At 36.6% G+C, this 17,518-nt stretch overlaps 1 protein-coding gene across 8 annotated transcripts in view; it reads right to left on the bottom strand.

Annotated features, from left to right (window-relative positions):
• SUGT1 (SGT1 homolog, MIS12 kinetochore complex assembly cochaperone) overlaps positions 1-17,518 on the bottom strand; it is a 29,625-nt gene that overhangs the window by 11,588 nt on the left and 519 nt on the right. For 2 of the 8 annotated variants that reach the window (XM_026058957.1, XM_026058963.1), the window contains exons 3-11: positions 17,372-17,418; positions 14,240-14,330; positions 13,471-13,540; positions 13,031-13,101; positions 8,129-8,182; positions 6,307-6,326; positions 5,273-5,307; positions 4,562-4,658; positions 3,426-3,533 (exon numbers count right to left, since the gene is read on the bottom strand). In XM_026058957.1, the coding sequence (XP_025914742.1) occupies positions 3,426-3,533; positions 4,562-4,658; positions 5,273-5,307; positions 6,307-6,326; positions 8,129-8,182; positions 13,031-13,101; positions 13,471-13,540; positions 14,240-14,330; positions 17,372-17,418 (593 nt within the window). Of the gene's footprint in view, positions 1-327; positions 466-3,425; positions 3,534-4,561; positions 4,659-5,272; positions 5,308-6,306; positions 6,327-8,128; positions 8,183-13,030; positions 13,102-13,470; positions 13,541-14,239; positions 14,331-17,371; positions 17,419-17,518 lie in introns of all 8 variants that reach the window. The other 6 variants (XR_003252366.1, XM_026058958.1, XM_026058960.1 and 3 more) reach the window with 6 other exon arrangements.

Genomic DNA, 17,518 nt, shown 5'->3' on the forward strand with positions numbered 1-17,518 from the left:
TTTTTGCTTGATCAGGTTACTGTGGTGAAGTTCCTCAAAACAGGCAGGCACCTTTGGCAGAATAGGAGTACAACTTATAATTTCAGTTGATCTAGTTACACTAGTTATATCAGCTCTGCTGTTCACATACATAAAGACTGGTTGGTAACAGAGATTAAAAGCATGCCATTCTGTTCCAAAAAAGTAGGTATTATGAATCAGTAACTTCCTCAAGAGAGGGACTCTCTATTCAGTTTTATTAGCGTTTTTTCAAACAAACACTAAGTGTAGGCCTTAGATCATAAGAATTATATGCTGAACAATACTGGGCAGTACTAAATAACTCACGAGGAAACGTGAATAGGACAGGTTGATGCACAGTCAACTCTAAGCTGAATTTGCAAGTAGTGATCTCTATTCAATGGCATGTAAGCTTCTGAATGAGTTTACAGACGGCTCCAAGCATGGCAATAACACACACAGCCACTGTTAAAAATGCAAAAAGGAAAGTCACCTGTAAAACTGTTGCCAATCAGAGAATATACCATGTCAGGATGTTCAAACACATAGCTTAAGATCTTCATCTAAAAAACAGAGTTCACTTAGGTATTATGCCATTCTTTGGTAAGCATGGCAAGAGTTTCACCACTTCTAGTTCACAGTTCAAAGTCAAAGGTCTGTAGATGAACAATACTTACTCCCTGCTCATACAGAAACCATTTGAACACCTCCAGAAATCTGTCTTTGCTACCTCTGTATATTTGCTAGTTTTGCTCTGTTCTTTACAAAATGGGGACTTTGTATTTCAGGACTAGACAAAGCATGGGTTTACTGAAAGGTATAATTCCTGCTTTATTGCTAGAAAATTCTTAAGTTATCAGTTGCATTTTTCACCACTGCTAACATTTTCTAAAAGAACCAATCCCAGAGTCTGCAAGTTCTGTCTAGTTATTTGCAGTTATTTTAGAATCTATAATTCTGTAATATAAGGCCAGTTTCTGCTCCTGGACTTGCATCTTTACCTTTATCGCTTTGCATTTATCAAGTGATGCTGAATTTCAACCAGTATTGAGAAATCTCTCTGCAACTTCTTAGTTACAAAAACATGCAAGATTGTTGTATTTGCAAATTCTATTGCTTCATTCTCTATCCACATCATTTATTAGTTGTAAGTAAAAGCTTCATGTGAAATCTTAACTCTATCCACAGCAAAACCTGCCCATGTAACCTGCTTCCTTTCCTCACATAACTGGGAAGAAGACCAGATCCTTCATTCCCCAGTGAAGGCTGCAAGATGCTAATGGCAAGATGGCTCACATATTCAAAGCAGTAATACAAAATAAAGCAGTGCAAACACATGTAGTTATTTGTATCTTATTACTTGACATGATTACATTTCTTCCTATCTGACAAAAATACAATTTCTTTAGGAGGTTTCGCAGTCAAGGGACTTACCTGGCATCTCATATGCTACAGTTACAGAAAAATAACAGCACAAGTCCACTGTGGCGCATCCCACAGTCCCTGTCCTACAGAAACCCAGACTGGGAGATCAGCTAGGCAGAGAAGGAGCCATGATCTATTCCAAGTRCTCAGGATACCTTCTGATATAAAGCAGAAAGCTTCGGCAGGGCTAAGTTCAGTGAAAAAGTGAAGCTAGCGACCACTGGAAGTCACTCAACCTATCTGAGCAGGGAGACCCAGGTTGGACTGAATGGCTCCTAACAGTTACAGGAATACAAAGCTGCTGCTGCTGGAAGCCAGCAAGCTCATGCCAAAGGCTGTGAATGTGAGGCTCAATGATTTCCAGCAGCAACAGTCTCCTGCTCTCTATTTGTACTTCACCTCTTGGTTAGAGCACCCGTGTCCCAGGCACTCCTACCAGCAGCTCAAAGAACAGCCTCTTCCTCCCTCCAGCCTTCAGTTAAACAGTCCTCAAATAGACAGCAAGATGTTTAACTGTTTGACAGATTACTGTCAAAGACAAGAGACCAGGTTCATGTTTCTTCCTTGCAAACAGTCTTCCATACAGATGCCTCTGCTAGAGTCTTTCAGATCACATCCAGCTGTGACATGCATGTACTGTCATACTCGCACTCTAGCAGTTAGAATTTAAATTTTAATGAGTTAAGATTTACTATTAATCAATCTATACCACTGTTTTAAAACAGATATTATTAGGACTTTTCCCTCCCCTTTCCCCAGTTTGGTGACTAACTAGTGTTTCGGGTGCTTTTTTTTTTTTTTTTTCTTTTGGAAGGGGGAAGAGTGGAGATGGGAGTGGTATTCCAAAGGAACTGCAAAAATGAGATGATGGCTTTCATTTCAATCAAGAGCACACTTTTGAAGTGAAGTCTCTCTATCATATTCATTTACTGTTTTGGTTTGCACTGAGAAATCATCTAGAAGTGTGTGAACARGATTCCTCTCAGATAAAAGTAAAGCAGAAGACATGCTCCAGGAGCACGCTTAACCTGCTCCAACTGCTAACAAGAGCTCAGCCAACAGAATCAGAGTAGAGCAAGTCTGAAGAAATCCCTCAGCTACACAACTCCATCCCTGAATGCACACTGTGGGCATCAGGCTCTCAATAACAGTTCTAAGTATTAAGGTGACTTACTCAAAGTAGTAACTACATATTTTCTATAGCACTCATGCGAATACAATACATGCATGAGTGTTAAACAAAAACCTGCTTTTCAAGTAATCAGACAAACACTGAGGCCACACCATTCCTTTAAAGTACTTAATGCTTTGCAAAGTAAAATATTTTAAACCTTTAAAAAAGTCTCTGCATGTTTAAGTGTCCTTAATAAGACCTGCTTTGGAAGAGACTACAGTACTTCAGCCATACTCCATCTGCTGGTCAGAACTGGAATTAGATGGGGATGATTTAAACTGTATTCCTGCACCAATTCAGGCAGATGCCCTTACACTATTCTTTTCTGTAGAAAAAAGAGGTTTAAAGCATTGACTTCTGAAAGAAATTCTTATCCTGTTTTGTCTCAAAAACTCTCCCTCAAAGTTATCTGGATACAATAAAATTTGGAAGCAGATGCAAAATACTTACAATTCAGATCCTGCTTAAACACAAAAAGCTTTCACACCACTAAGAATCTCAGTCTAAACCAGGCTCCAGACAGTTAGAGATTACTCAGCTCCAAACCAACTAACCCAGACTAAAGATGGCACTGYAGAACAACAAAGTCAAGTTTATTTCAACAGTGCTCAGGAGCATGCAAGATGCTTCACAGAAGCAATGGTAATTTCAAGACATATCAAAAGTATAATACAAGCTAAGGAAAAGGAAAAAAGCTAAGAAAGGAAAAGCAATTCTATATGAAAAGCAAGATATTATGACTGTCGCCATGAGACAAGACAATAGAGCAGAAACGTTTTCAACATCAGAAACAGTCAAAGAAATAATTTACACTTTAAAAGCTTACCTTTGTTGAAAGCACTTTAAAGGTACTTTGCTCTGGCACTACAGAATGAAGAAGAACAAGCTTTAAGTTGTAGTCTTCACCTGAAGGAAGTCTCACTGATGCATTCATCTGTTAACAGTCGAAAACATGTCTCTGGTCATCTTAGAGAGCAGAGTTTTCCATTTTGAGGTAAAGGATTGTAATTTGGCACCAAGATTAAGTGATGAAATTAATGATCCTTCACTAGGACACTTTTAAAAATCAAGCATCAGGCATCAGAGAATTTAAAATGAAACCACTTTTTACTGCATTATTCAAGAAGGTGTTTCTAAAGTGCGCTACAAAATGAATAGATTTCAATTCTTAGCCAGCAAGTACTCAAAAAACCTATTATCTTGTCAGCTTGATCTGCATTCTTTAGAGAAAGAATTCTAAGGCAAATAAAGTGTCAACACATTAATAATGGAATATGAAAACAATTTGCAACTTCCCTTTTAATACATGCAAACTATGTGGCAAGTGCTCACACAATTTTAACAATTTAAAGCAGACAGAATTATAGAAGTATCTGGCTGTTACTAAGTACCAATTTAGTTGAGAATAAGAGCTCAGCTCCTCAGTACTCGCAGCTAAATTAAACATGAGCGTCACTGATATTGCATATGGTATTACAATAAAGAGATTACAATGTTTCTTTGAAATATATACTTGGCTGCCACTATTAATTTTAGTGATACCAAAAGGAAGAAAAACCCACCCACCAACATTAATTCTTCTTCTATAATTGTCCTAAAGCAAGATACATTATGCATAACTGTTCTTTAAAATACCTTGTCTCTGCCCATTCATACTCTGGGTGCATGTATACTCAAACATTTTAAGTTCAGATCACGTCCTTCCCCAAACCCTTCCAAACACCCAGGCAGCTCGAAAACAGATGCTCCTTTTGCAGCATGCACACCAGGATTTATATWCAAGTTATAGCTTGTCTGTATCCTATGGACTCTGCTGTGGCAACATACATGCATACAAACAAATACTCAGATGGAAGATCACTTGTACTATTTTTTCATGCTATTCCAGCAGACTGCTCATTGTTTTAATAACTACATCCTATGGAATCCAGGGATGCATATCAATGAATCAACACAAATCACCTCTCTCTCTGAGAACTGTACACTGACAGCATCCTTCTGTGCATTCTTGATCATGATAGTCACAATTACTTGAGATTCTGTTTGGTACCAGTCATACCTTAAAAAGAGAGAGAAAAACTGACTGCAAGAAGATGTAAAAAAAAAAAACCAAAAAAACCAGAAGCTGGAATATTACATTGTGTAATTTAGAGGGGAAAGATGACAYATAAAATTAGATTTCTTCCCCTTCCTCTAACAAAGCACTTGCAGACTTGACAAGGTAAGTAGTTAAAGAACAAAGAATCATTTTTTAATCAAGAAGCATATCAGAACTAGGTTATTTTCTCATCCAATTCATAATATTGTTTGCCTTCTGTAAATAATAAACAGCACTTTTTAGTTAAGGATCTTAAAAGCATCTCAAAACATTACATATACTAAGTATACAGGCAAGTCTTTGAATTAAGCTCAGCATGAGAATTAGAAACAGAAGCCAGAATGCTTACTCCATTCCCTATTCTCCCAGTGGAGCATTCTCTTGAAAGTACAAATCAATCTGAATGAAAGCAATGACACTGTTTAAGAAACATTTCACTTAGTAACTGTAGCACTTTTTTTTTTTTGGTAACTTCAGAAAGTGGCAGTTGCCTATTTTGCCTCTCCAATGCCTGAGTCAGGAAAGAAGAGTTATATATTATCTTAATTCTCACAATAAAGYTAAAGTCAACTTACTTGATCTTTGATGGTAGAGGCTGCTGTTGTATATTCTGGTTGAAGCATAATACATTGGAAAGAAAGTTACATCAGCGTTAAGYGAAAAAATATCATGAAGTACATTTCAAAGACACAGAACATTTTCTTTTTGTCTGTTGCCCTTTTCTTGATTTACATATGTGTATTAACTTACAAACAAAGATAAAGTTCTTCACTATTCTCCTAGCCATTTATTCCAGATGAGATTTAAAAAAAAAGTGTCAATGACTGACAAAGCACTTATTTAACACATTTTACAATATACAGGTCAGACATTTTGGTAGAGTTCAGTTTCAACTCATTTTCTTCCTAGGTAAGAAGTATACCTGAAAGACACAGTAGCTATATTGCTCATCTAAAAGTCTCAAATCTGTCACAGGTTTCCTTTGTAAAATTTTTATGTTAAAAACCTTTTAATTGTACTATTTGTCTTTGCCTATACCTATCACCTTTTCTGTACAGTTTCCTCCGTCGTTTCTATTTTTAAGATTTAAAATTGGAATTCTGAGAAGAGGAGAACACCCAACATAAGTTTCCCATTTTGTCTAAAAAACAAATCAATTCTGACACTCCTGAAGGCTTCAAAGAGTAAGAAAACTGAAAGCTGAACCAGTTACAGTAGAAAACAAGTCTGCACATACTACTTGCATACACTGAAAAAAAAAAAGTTACTTCCTAGCAGTCACAAGAAAATTGTGACATTTATTGACAAGATGAGCTGTTTAGTTTTTTGAGTTAGGCTGCAGACAGCAAGAAAAAGTTAAAATTGGCTTTAATAAAATACCTGTACAGTAATTTCCAGATTTCTATGCTATTCCTGAGTCTTCAGGGTTCAAATTCTTGGTTCAAAAAACAGGTATTTAGAGAAAAATTAAATCTTAAGAAATCTATGCAGTAGAAAAAAAATATTTTAAAGCCTGGAAGTTGTAAAAAGCCACTGAAGTCTAAAAGCATGCTMTAGCTTAACAACAAAAAAAATAATTGAAGCAGAACATATTAAGGAAACAGCTTACCACTTCAGTCTGCGATACTGCTGCAAGAATAGAAGAGTTACACTTTCAGAAAAACATATTAAACTTACATGACATATTTATTCTAGCTTTATTCTATTACTCCAAATATTTTGCATTTACCCCAGCCTCAACAGTAAAAGAGTTAACATTTAACCTGTTCTGTAACAGCTAGCCAGTTGTACCTCCAGCCTTTTGCTTTTATGACCCTCTAACTTTAATCAGACTTTCTTCATGCTATCCATTTCAACCAGCAACTTGTGCAAATAAACAACTATAATACAAAGCATGTTCTGATTAACAGAAGGAAAAAACTTTCCATTACACTTTCTTTTGCTTACCAGAAACCTATATAGAAGGAAGGGGAGGGGGGCCGGGTGGGTTTCTTTGTTTGTTTGTTTTGTTTAAATGAAAGTAAGGCCACATTAAACATGAAAAGGTTTTTAAAAAAATGGTTTCCTGCAAGTCTATTAAGTTTATCATCCATTCATACTACTAGGACAGAGTTCTCATCAATTTTGTGTCTCATGCTAGGCAAACACGGTAGGGGAATGAGATGGAATTTAGGCAGAGTTAAAGTCATTCATATGACCTTAAATACACTGTAATACTAAAATTCAAACTATAGCTCAGTATTTCTTCTTTTAAACATTTTTTCTAAGATATTTCTGCTAACAAGTGACAAAAACTATATGAAAGAAGAATTTGAAGTTGTAATGAAGAAACCAGAGGTTTTGATTTTTTTGCTGGAATATCCAAAGGAGAATTAAGAAAATCTCTTGAAAATAGAGGAATGAATATTCAGGACAGAACAGGACAGTTTAGTTGAACCAGACAAAACACTACAAAAAGTGACTGCAGCATTAGCAAAACAGATGCATTATATCCTCTTTCCTTGAGATGACAGGGAAAGTTCTCAACCAAGATAACTTGTTGCAAAATAAGATTGTACCTGCCAATCACTTATCTTACTTTTCCAAACAAAGAACTCTGGTGAAAAGTATCATGAGTTTATATATTCCTACATAACACAAACAGAAGGACTCTTCTCTGCTTGGTTTTTAGTCAATAAGTTGACATGAACATGTAATATTTCTACTGTCATATTCTCCAGTGCATAATATGGGGGGGGGGGGCAGGGGTGTGAGGCAGTCACAAGAGGCAGAGGGAAGAAATAAACCTGCTATTCTGCTACACCTCATTAAAATTCACAGACAGTTGAAGCACGGTGAGTTCACTGCCAGGGATGTCAACCGGTAGTAATACTCATGAAAGGACAATTAACCATAATAGGTACATACTGACTACCAAGACACTGCACCAGAGCAGCAATTAGCACCTAAGGCAATCTCTGAATAGAATTGAAGTAAAATCCCCAAATTTCAACTGCTCTTTCCAACTTTACATTTTATGAGACCTGAAAAACTCATTTTGATGTTGAGAACTCCAGCTTTTAGAAAACAAACATGCTTCCAGTGTTTTTTATATATATATATATAAAAATATATATATATATATAAAAATTAGCTAGCATTAATATATGAAAGCAAATTAAAATTAATTCTGATGGCCTGAACTTCAAATATGTACTTTTCTGTCATGGCTAATTATATTAAAAACAAAATATGAATTTCCTTCAAAGTAAAGTGTAGAAGAGCTCAGGATGCATACTGTGAGAGAAACAAAAGTTAAACAGAAGAATGAACTTTTTTAACTGCCTTTGTTCTAAATAAGAGGTAAGCCATAAATCTTTCAAAACATGAAAGAGTTTCAAAGCACAGGGCATATCAAACCCCATATGAAGTAAATTGCTTGTTTTTCTTACCATTTAGTGTTTCCTCACATCTTTTAATCCAAATAGTAAAGGTATGATCTACTTCTAGAAGAGACCAAACGCAAAGTAACATTAAAACTCTTCAAGCACTACATGTATTGCACAAAGGACAATTCATCACAACTACCAACTGGAACAAGTTCATCCCAAATTTGCACCAATTTATTAAATCATGGTATTATTTCCTAATATCTTCTGGTAACCTTGATCACTCCAGTTAAGCTGTAAGTATTTTAACACAAGTCTATTTAACTCCCTTGTATTTAATTAAGCTAAACTAATTTGTAGAACATTAAATTATGTCCAAACTGACCCAAATCTACCTATTGGTTTCTAGTTTGCTTAACCGCTATAACTGTTCCAAAAGCAAGTAGTACTATTTTACAGTTGTATTTCCATTATTGTTCAAATTATTTTTTTCCCAAACATTCAGCCACGTACTTCCTATCTAGGAAAGTATCAGAACAGCTAGCCTGTCCCAAGGACAGTCCAAAACTGTGAAAGTTTTCACAAGCACCAAGTTTTTTCTCCTGTTGGTTTCATGCACAGTTTATGTGCACATCTAAGGCTTCAGGGGTGTTAGAAATACATAGGTGCCAACTTCACACTGTGAGTGAAAAATCACAAAGAAGTTTAGTAAAACCTTGATACACAAGAAGCAACAAGCTAACTTCCTAGATAAAAATGAATGAAATGAAATAACTAAAAAGGTAGTAGCGTAAGAGTGATCATCTAATCCTGTCAGCAAAAATCCCAGAAAAAGCTTTGATACTCAAGAAAGTAACTGGTCAGTAACACTGTGGCTTTTTTTACCCATAGCTAAATCTTTGTCTTTATACAATACAGGGAAATTACAGCCAATCTCCCTGCAGAGGGCTTGAACACGRTCCTTGAAAAAAAACAGTGCCCTGCAGACATGCCCATTATGCCAAATGCAGCTCCACTGGGGTCCTGCAACCTATTAACATTGACCTCCTCAAACATAAAGTGTTCATAAATTTTAAGGCATGCCTTAGGTCTTAAAATTGCTACCCCACCCCTCAGTACTATTTCTCTCTTCCCTCATCTTTTGCCATCCGTAATGATCATTCTAGAAGTTCCCTATATTGTAAGTTACATAAATTTTATGTAATATCTCAAATGCTGTTAGTAAAAGATAAAAATGCAAGTAAGAATATGGTTGTCTTGACATTACAATACAGTCACTGGTAACAATTTTTTCCATCATCTTAGTAAATTCTGAAAAGACAATAACTATTTTCACAAAGAATTCTCCAAAATTAACTGTCAGAATGTTGTTGGGGGAAGGGAGGAGGGAATCTAATGGTTGCCTTCATAACTACTACTTAAGTAGTAGTTATAGAAGCGGGACCAGACCCTTCTCAGAAGTGTACAGGGAAAGGAAGTGAGGAAGAGGACACAAGATGCAACAAAGGAAATTCTGATTAGATAATGAAAAGAYTGTTTATGAAAAGAGTACTCAAACACTGGAGCAGGTTGCCCAGAGAAGCCGTGAAATCTTCATCCTCAGAAATATTTAGAAATCAACTCTAGAAGGCCCTGAGCAAACTCACACAAGTTCAAAGTTAACACTGTTTTTGGCCAGGGCATAAGACCAGATGAGCTCTAGAGCTGCCTTGCAACCTAAATTACTCTTATAATTTTAAAACTTATTCCCCATATCCCCCAAAAAACTTCCCAAAGTGTTGAACCTGAAAGCAAAATTTATCAAATAAAAAGGGAAATGAAATGGAATAGGATCATGAACCTAAGCAAAGACAAACTGAGTCAAGTCTACATTGATCCAGCCTCAGACTTTCAGCAGCAAGAATTTTCATCTTTAAAGTATAGCCTACGATAAGACTGTTTCACAACAAGACACCAAACCTTTCTATTACAGGTATCTGCCCTATTCTCCTAAAAGATCACCCCCACCAACCACTGCCTCCCAGCATATTTTATAATTTGAGAGAAAGGAAAATTGACTCTATAATTGCATTGTTCCTCCAAATAACTAAACTTATTAGTAGCTTTCCAGTTTGGAAACTGTCTGGCCTATCTTCACTTACTAAAACTACTAACTTTTAGAATACAAAAAAACACCTAATAAGATGCTTCTTTAAAAAGTTGATACTTTCCACCTTCACAAAATTCACTAGGTGGTCACAGCAAAGGCAAGACAGTTTCTCCAGTATAATTATCCAAAATCCATATAACGTGCTGAAGAATAACAGATCACACTGCTTTGTCAATCTAAGGCAAATTACTGAACTCCAAAAATCCATGTGTACCTAGTCTTATGGTTGATTGAGAGAGATCTCATCTCCTAATTTTATTTGATGAAATACAGAAACATTGTCCTCTCAATAATCCATCATGTCAAGTCCTATTTAAACATCACTGTAGGTGGGTAATGGGAAGCTTGCTGTAGTACCCTGGGCATGTCAGTCCTACCAGTAACAAGCACAAGCAGGAAGCTCATCTCTGTTAGTGTTCCTGATTAAGGCTTAAAACAGACCTTGTATCAGCAAGGAACAGAAACAAGTCACAGTGTACTTCTGCCCCCTTGTGAAGCAAAGAAACCAGCCTTGCCAGCAAAGAATTCCCCACCACAGGAACTCGCTACCAGGCAGCAACAGTGAAAATCATCTCCTTTTATCACCTGCTTAGTGAAATGTGGCTAATTTTCCCACTGTGCTTTGTTCATTTTGCACTAGCCGCATTTAACTGGAAGTTAACTGTTTTGCCAAAAATCCTTACGCTCACAATTCTTTTCACCTGGGATCCAGTAAACATTCCACAGAACTGCAAAAGGAAATTCTGTATTGGCATAAATTTGTGAGTTGATTAGATTATACATGGATGAGACTCAACTAACAATTTGTATTTTAAAGACAACCTTCAGGAGACTCCTAATCTCACAGTAGGTCATAAGATTTTGTAATGAGATGCAAGAAGCACAGCAGAAACAAGCTTTGGACAGTAAAATAATCAGGAAGGACTGGGAAACTTCAGAAATGCTTTAACTGGGTAAATGGCAAAACAAAGGCAAATAAAATAAAAAGGTTCTGTTTTAGTGATTCTAAATTAGCTAAATATCACTCAGAGAAACCTGGTATCCACTGACTCATCTACCAAGACATCTACAGCTCAGTGTGCTGTTGCAGTCTAAAACATAATGTGAGGTTCAACAAAATTAAAACAAAGCAACACTCTGGCTGGAGTTTGTGCATTTTGGGAGAAAAACTCCAACYAACAAACTAGAAAGGTGACAAAATCCACACTCATGAGAAAAAAAAAAGAAAAAAAAAATCAAAATCAGCAGTGGTTGCTTGGGGTGGCAAGAATATAAAAAACAGAATTTTTGGCCTTGTCAGCCACTAACGTAAGACCAAAGTGATTAGTCATTCAATTAAGTTCAGGGGCAACAAGTTTTGAGATGTATGAAAAGTTACCTACCAAGCAAAGAAAGCTACAGAAATCACTGGAAGGCATCACTTCCTTTCACAGGAAGATGCTAAATAGTGAATTTGGCTAGATTCCGAAGATGCATTYGATATTTCTAGTATACAAACAACTGGAGATAAAGACTATCTAGTTATCAAAATTACCAAAACTGGAAGGACTTCAAACAGTTTCTTACGCTCTAGTGCTTCTTCCACAGCAGCCTAAGCTCACAAATACCAGTTGGTGCAATTCCAACCTCCATCTCACCACTGTCCCACCACTTCACTTCTGCTGGCTTCAGCAGTCAGACCCTTCAGGGGGCTAATTTCAGCACAGTAATCCAGGGGAAAATATAAAAAATAGTAGTTTTCTGCAGACTTAATGCACTGAAAAAAAGGATTAACAAGCAAAAGAGAGGGGGCAAGATCACTTGGCAGCAAGCACTTAAATTATCTGATGCTCCCATGGAACCACAGTTTTAGATCAGAGGAGCAATCGCTTATTTGGCAGAGGCAAGATAATTACCTTTTGGCTGTAGTTTCAGGTCCCAGACATTGTTAAAGATAAGATAATGTACTAGAAAGATCTTAACTGTGACAATGCTTATCAGATCAGTGCACTTTGTTCTGTGTAACTTTCAAGGTATTTTTCTYACCATTTCTTTCCGCTGTTGGGAAGGGAGAGGATGGAAGGAAGTGAGGATTTTATTTTAGTGGTGGATAGGAAGGAAGAGAGGGAGACTTATAACCATCTCGCAATTGCTTCGTTCTGTGCTTCCCTGTACCTTCTATCAAAGCTTTCTGTATTGAACAATTTCTTTCTTAGTTCTCAGTCAGGTTGTCAAAAAGCTCTAACACTCCCCAAACCAGAACATGCACAAGGACAATACTTAAAATAAATAAAAAGCTTCTGTAATTAAGCATAATCTAACAAAAAAGGTAAAAAGCCATTTTGTAAATAGTAAAAGAAAGAAATCGCTTTGTCAGTTCAAACGCATATCAAGTTGCATGCTCTTTATAAAAACCAGTCCACCAAAGGGTGTAACAACTAAGAAATTCCAGCTACAAACCTGCTCTGTTTGGTAACTTTTCTGTGACACTGCTACACCACTGTCACCATTTATTTTTTAAGATCCTCATTTTATTAAGCAAAAAATGATTTCAAAATCATTATCAAGCAAAAAAACCTTTTTACTAGTTGCTAAGAATTTTGATACACATTTTTAAACTGTTTTATACTGTCATAAAGTAATTGCACCAAACTTCCCAAAAGCCACACCTGTTCCAAATATCTCAAGTAGGACATCTATTCATTCATTCCTCATTAAAAAAACAACAAACAAACAAAAACACAAAAAARCTTGGTCCTCCCTTTCAGCTAAAGCAAYAGGAATTTTTCTCTTATTAGTAAATGAGTATTGTGCACATAAGTACTTTTAATACTTACTGTCCAATTTCTGTCCCTCTCTGAAAGACTCTAAAGCAGATGTGTAGTTTTTCATATGATATTCACCTAACCTGATACAAAGAAAACCACACAGAATCAGTAACTACTTTTCAATCTAATCCACATTCTGAAGATAACATCCTCAGTTTATGTACTATATTGGTTAAAGTTACAAACTTAAGAATATAAATTGCCACAGAACTCTGCTTTTGAAATTGCTGGGATGTTAAGATAACAAGCTCAAACTCAAGGTAAAAATCCTAATAATGTTTTTTTTTTTTTTTAAACCACAGCTTCATTACAGATGTGTTACAAGTAGTATAGCATCAAATTTGGTCATTCATTGTGTTGCAAAAACCTTGTATAGAGCTGTAATTCAAATATAAGTATTGCCCTAGAAATTATTACAATATTCCCAAAGCACAATATAAGATACATACCCTTTCCTGAGAAAAGCTATAGCGTTATTGGGGTTGAGTTCTAAAGACTTCTTTGCATCTGCAACAGCATCTGTGGAAAGTTAGTTTACAGATGAGGAACATTAATGAGTTAWAAAAAGGAGTAAACTGTCCGAGTCTTTTTGTAGTCAAAAATTTTTGAGGTGAAATACRTTAGTTTTCTTAGCTCACACACAAATTACACTGCTTGAATTAAATTTAGCCACAACTGATATGGATGATCCCTTCACTCACCTATGGAGCTCCGTGCAAGACGAAGCATGACTTTCATTTATTCAAATCCTCTACTTCGATCTGATTTGTAAGTCACTTTTACAATGGAAAGAATGATTAGACCAAAGCTTTAGTATTAACTGAATAATGCCTAGGAAAAATATTAAATTATCACATTCCTACCATGACAGAATTCAGTCTCAGCCAAGAGACCACACAAGGCCGGAAAACGTTTACAACACCAAGTCTAAAACCTACCTGAGAAGCCTACCAAAAAATAGCTGCACAGATAGTCCTGTGCTAAAAATCAAAGGGAAATCTAGGACTGCAGAGTAACCAATTCATTGATAGTTTTGCAGATACAAAGCAAACAAAGATGAAGAAAACCACAAAAGTATACCCTAACTGTAACAACTGCCAATTAAGTTATAGGTAACAAATTTCTGTTATTACTGTATTAATTGCAGATCTAAGACATCTTCTGTAAAGAATATGTCATAATACACTTGTAAGGGGATTATCAGTTTAAAGTTGTTACCAGCATARTTCTGTAGAAGAATATAAGCGTAAGCTCGTTGACAGTAATATTCAGCATCATCTGGATTCTTTTCCAAGGCTGTTGTCAGCTCCTGCAAAGGCAGATTTAAAAAAAAAAAAACAACACACATAAAACAGCATCTTAGAAGTCCCTGTAAAAGTTCAATATCAAACTCTGTCAAATAAAGACATTTCAGAACAAAATATCCTGAACTGGCAGAAACGTTTGTCTATTGCGCAGTTTTGATCCACAAAGCTTAAATGTCAGGGCTCACAAAGTACAAGGAATCTGCCTATTATATCTGATTCAGGGAACCCRTTCCTTACTGAGAAGGAAACAGGTTTTTCAAATGCCTTAACCATGAAGTCTAGTGTGTAGCTGAACCTCTATATTCCAAAGAGCTGCCTACAATTTTCAGCACATCTGTACACAGGTCTGCAGGGTATGAGGAAGCACTGCAATGCTAGGGATTTGGAAATCAACATGAAGAATATTAAAACATTCGTGCAGTGATAACGTACTCAAAGCACTGTAACACATGATGAACACATTGTATGATATTGCTGAGCATGGGAGATTTTTTGAAGCATGCTGAGGAAGAAAAGTAGGAGAATGAAAGACCTATGCAGCACAGCTCTTGCAGGAAATATTGCTGAATAATGGAAATAAGCATCAAGTAGTCCTTTGTTAGTGCAATGACAGGGTGACGGATTGAAATAATTATAACATACTTTGCATGAGAAAAGTTTCTTACATTCTGCACAACAGAATGAAATTACAATGGCTCAACACACACCCTTGGAAAGAGCGTTCAGCTCCAGTTCTCCCTTTACTGGGGAGGGTTGCTAGAAGGTGGTAAATCTTCCAAAGCCACTACTGTACATCACTGCAGTACAGTCACTCTACTTTTCAAGTTGCCTGGATTTCTACTCAGAAGCAAGCAAGCACAAAGGAGGCAAAGATATAGGCTTTAAACATGCATAAATGTTAATTCAGTACAGCTGCCAAAACAGTTCCACCAAGCTACAGAAAGGAGGAAGAGCAGAAGAGCCTAGCTTAGTTTTATTTCAGATCAGTGTCCTGTTCCGGTTCACTTGCTGTCACACAAATGCTTACACCAACAAGGAATTAAGTGACCAAAGCAGCTTCTTTCGTCAGCAGCGTGAGTTCACATCAGTGTAAGACACTCATATCTCTATACAGTCATAGTGTATAGATCTAAAATCTTGGGTGTCTCTGAAGAAGTGGCAGGCAGTAGAAAGTCATAACAAAAAGCATTACTTGATCTACTTATACCAATACTCTCTTAAGAACTGAAGCCATTCAAGAGCAGTCATCACTATATGATGAGAAATATATATGGTTACAGGTACTCCAGACAGGAAAGGCACAAGGTAACTCATGTATTAGAACGGGGCCACATTATGTAAATAGATGTTTGCCCCTCAAAACCAAGTGAGGCCTGACAAAAGTGAGTTTGTATGAATTAAAGGCGGTTTAGTCTGCTGAATCACTTGTGTCTGAATTCAAGAGGCTCATCATCCTTGTTTCTCATATGGCAAAACACTTCACCAAAAGAGTGAATGAATGTTTTCTTCCAGGAGTTAAAATTTTAACTTACAGTTCTGATTCTGTCCTAAATCATCACCACTTACATTGCAGAGCATTTTATAAATGAAAAAGCAAATAGAAGACATTCTTATCCCATATGGTAGACTACTTTTTCAACTTAGCATGACAAAAAAGCCATTAAGAAGTTCACAGCTTTATCATTCAGACTTTTAAAAGAGCATTTAGACATGGATGATGACCTAAAATTTTAGTTGCATCAGATCCAGGCTAGTGCCTTTGAGGACACAGCTATAGCCAGCAGGTGCAGAAAACCCAAGCATGCTCTTCAGGTTTTAAAGGAATCAAAAGCCCTGGGGAGACAGGGCAGAAATGCCAGGCTGACTGGACACAAGTCCTGTTGGGTGTGGAAGCATTACACAGCATCATATTGTGCTGTGCCCCAGATTATAAACACTAAGTACATGAGCTAAAAACCACACCTAAGATCATGCAAACATGGTACACTACTTCTAGATCCAAGCTTCTAAGTCATCATGATGCTGCACTTCATTATGGGACTTACCAGGTCAGATATTATCAAATACAGTCTGCCTACTAACATGAGTATTTAAAATAATAATAATAATAAAAAACCCACGAGTGACAGCTAGTATCACTGTAAATAGATATTACATAATGTCTATATAATGTGCTATATATTATTTTGAAACTAGCARAAAAGCTTCTTATTCAGAGTCATTGAATGTAAAAGAAAAATGAACAAGGCAAGTAAAGAAACTATGCTAACATAAAAAAAAAGACTAAAGGCATGTTCTGATAGTATGTGTTAACACTTTCAAAGATATTTTGTTTACAACTGGAAACCAGATACATTTGACATAGTAAAAACGAATTTAAGATTTAAAAAATTATGTCCAATCCCATTTGGGATGTCATTTACCTTCCAAAATTTTTGCAAGCTACAGCGCAAACCTCAAGTAGCTGTAAAATTCAGCTGCACGATTTCATTATGGAAAGACAATTTTCATCTTATGCTCCATCTACTTACTCCATTCAAGCAGAGCTAACTAGTTATATCCTCTCCCCTTCCAGAATATGTTAAACAGAAATACCTATCCATCCTTCAGCTGTCCTCTTTTTAACCTTTCCTTTTAAATAAAAAGAACATTTGGGAACATATTGATCCAACTTAATGGGTAGAATATATAAAAAGGGGGGAAAAAAGATGAGAGCAGAATAAAAACTAATAAAGATTAAGCAAATTTCTCCAATAACTAGATCAGTTATGATTTTTGCATTTAAAAACCCAAGCTTATTTACATACGGTCTGCCTACACGAACAAAAAGTTCATTTTTACTGTTTTTTTGCAACACCAGTGGTACAAGCGTTGTGACAGAAATGTGCTGAACCCACCCTCARTCAGACCTCACAGGAAGCAGCACAGCCCTCTGGGGAAAACACTGCAAACTAGCAGCCGGCAAAAAGGACAACTGTAAGAAACTTCAGCTCTCCCCTCACTCCTACCAGGAGCATGACATGCCGCTGCAAGAGTCACTCACCTCACCCACAGGACTCAGGCTTCCCCATTCATGAAACATCCCCCTCCCTCGCAGGCGAAGTACAAAGTTCAGTTTATTTTGGTACTTCAAGACTGACAGCGGAACCGGACAGCAAGCTCACGCCAGCCCCGCAGTCCCCGAAGCAGC

The sequence above is a fragment of the Apteryx rowi genome, unplaced genomic scaffold (genome assembly GCF_003343035.1).
Source record: "Apteryx rowi isolate R43461 unplaced genomic scaffold, aptRow1 scaffold_150, whole genome shotgun sequence".
NCBI lineage: Eukaryota > Metazoa > Chordata > Aves > Apterygiformes > Apterygidae > Apteryx > Apteryx rowi.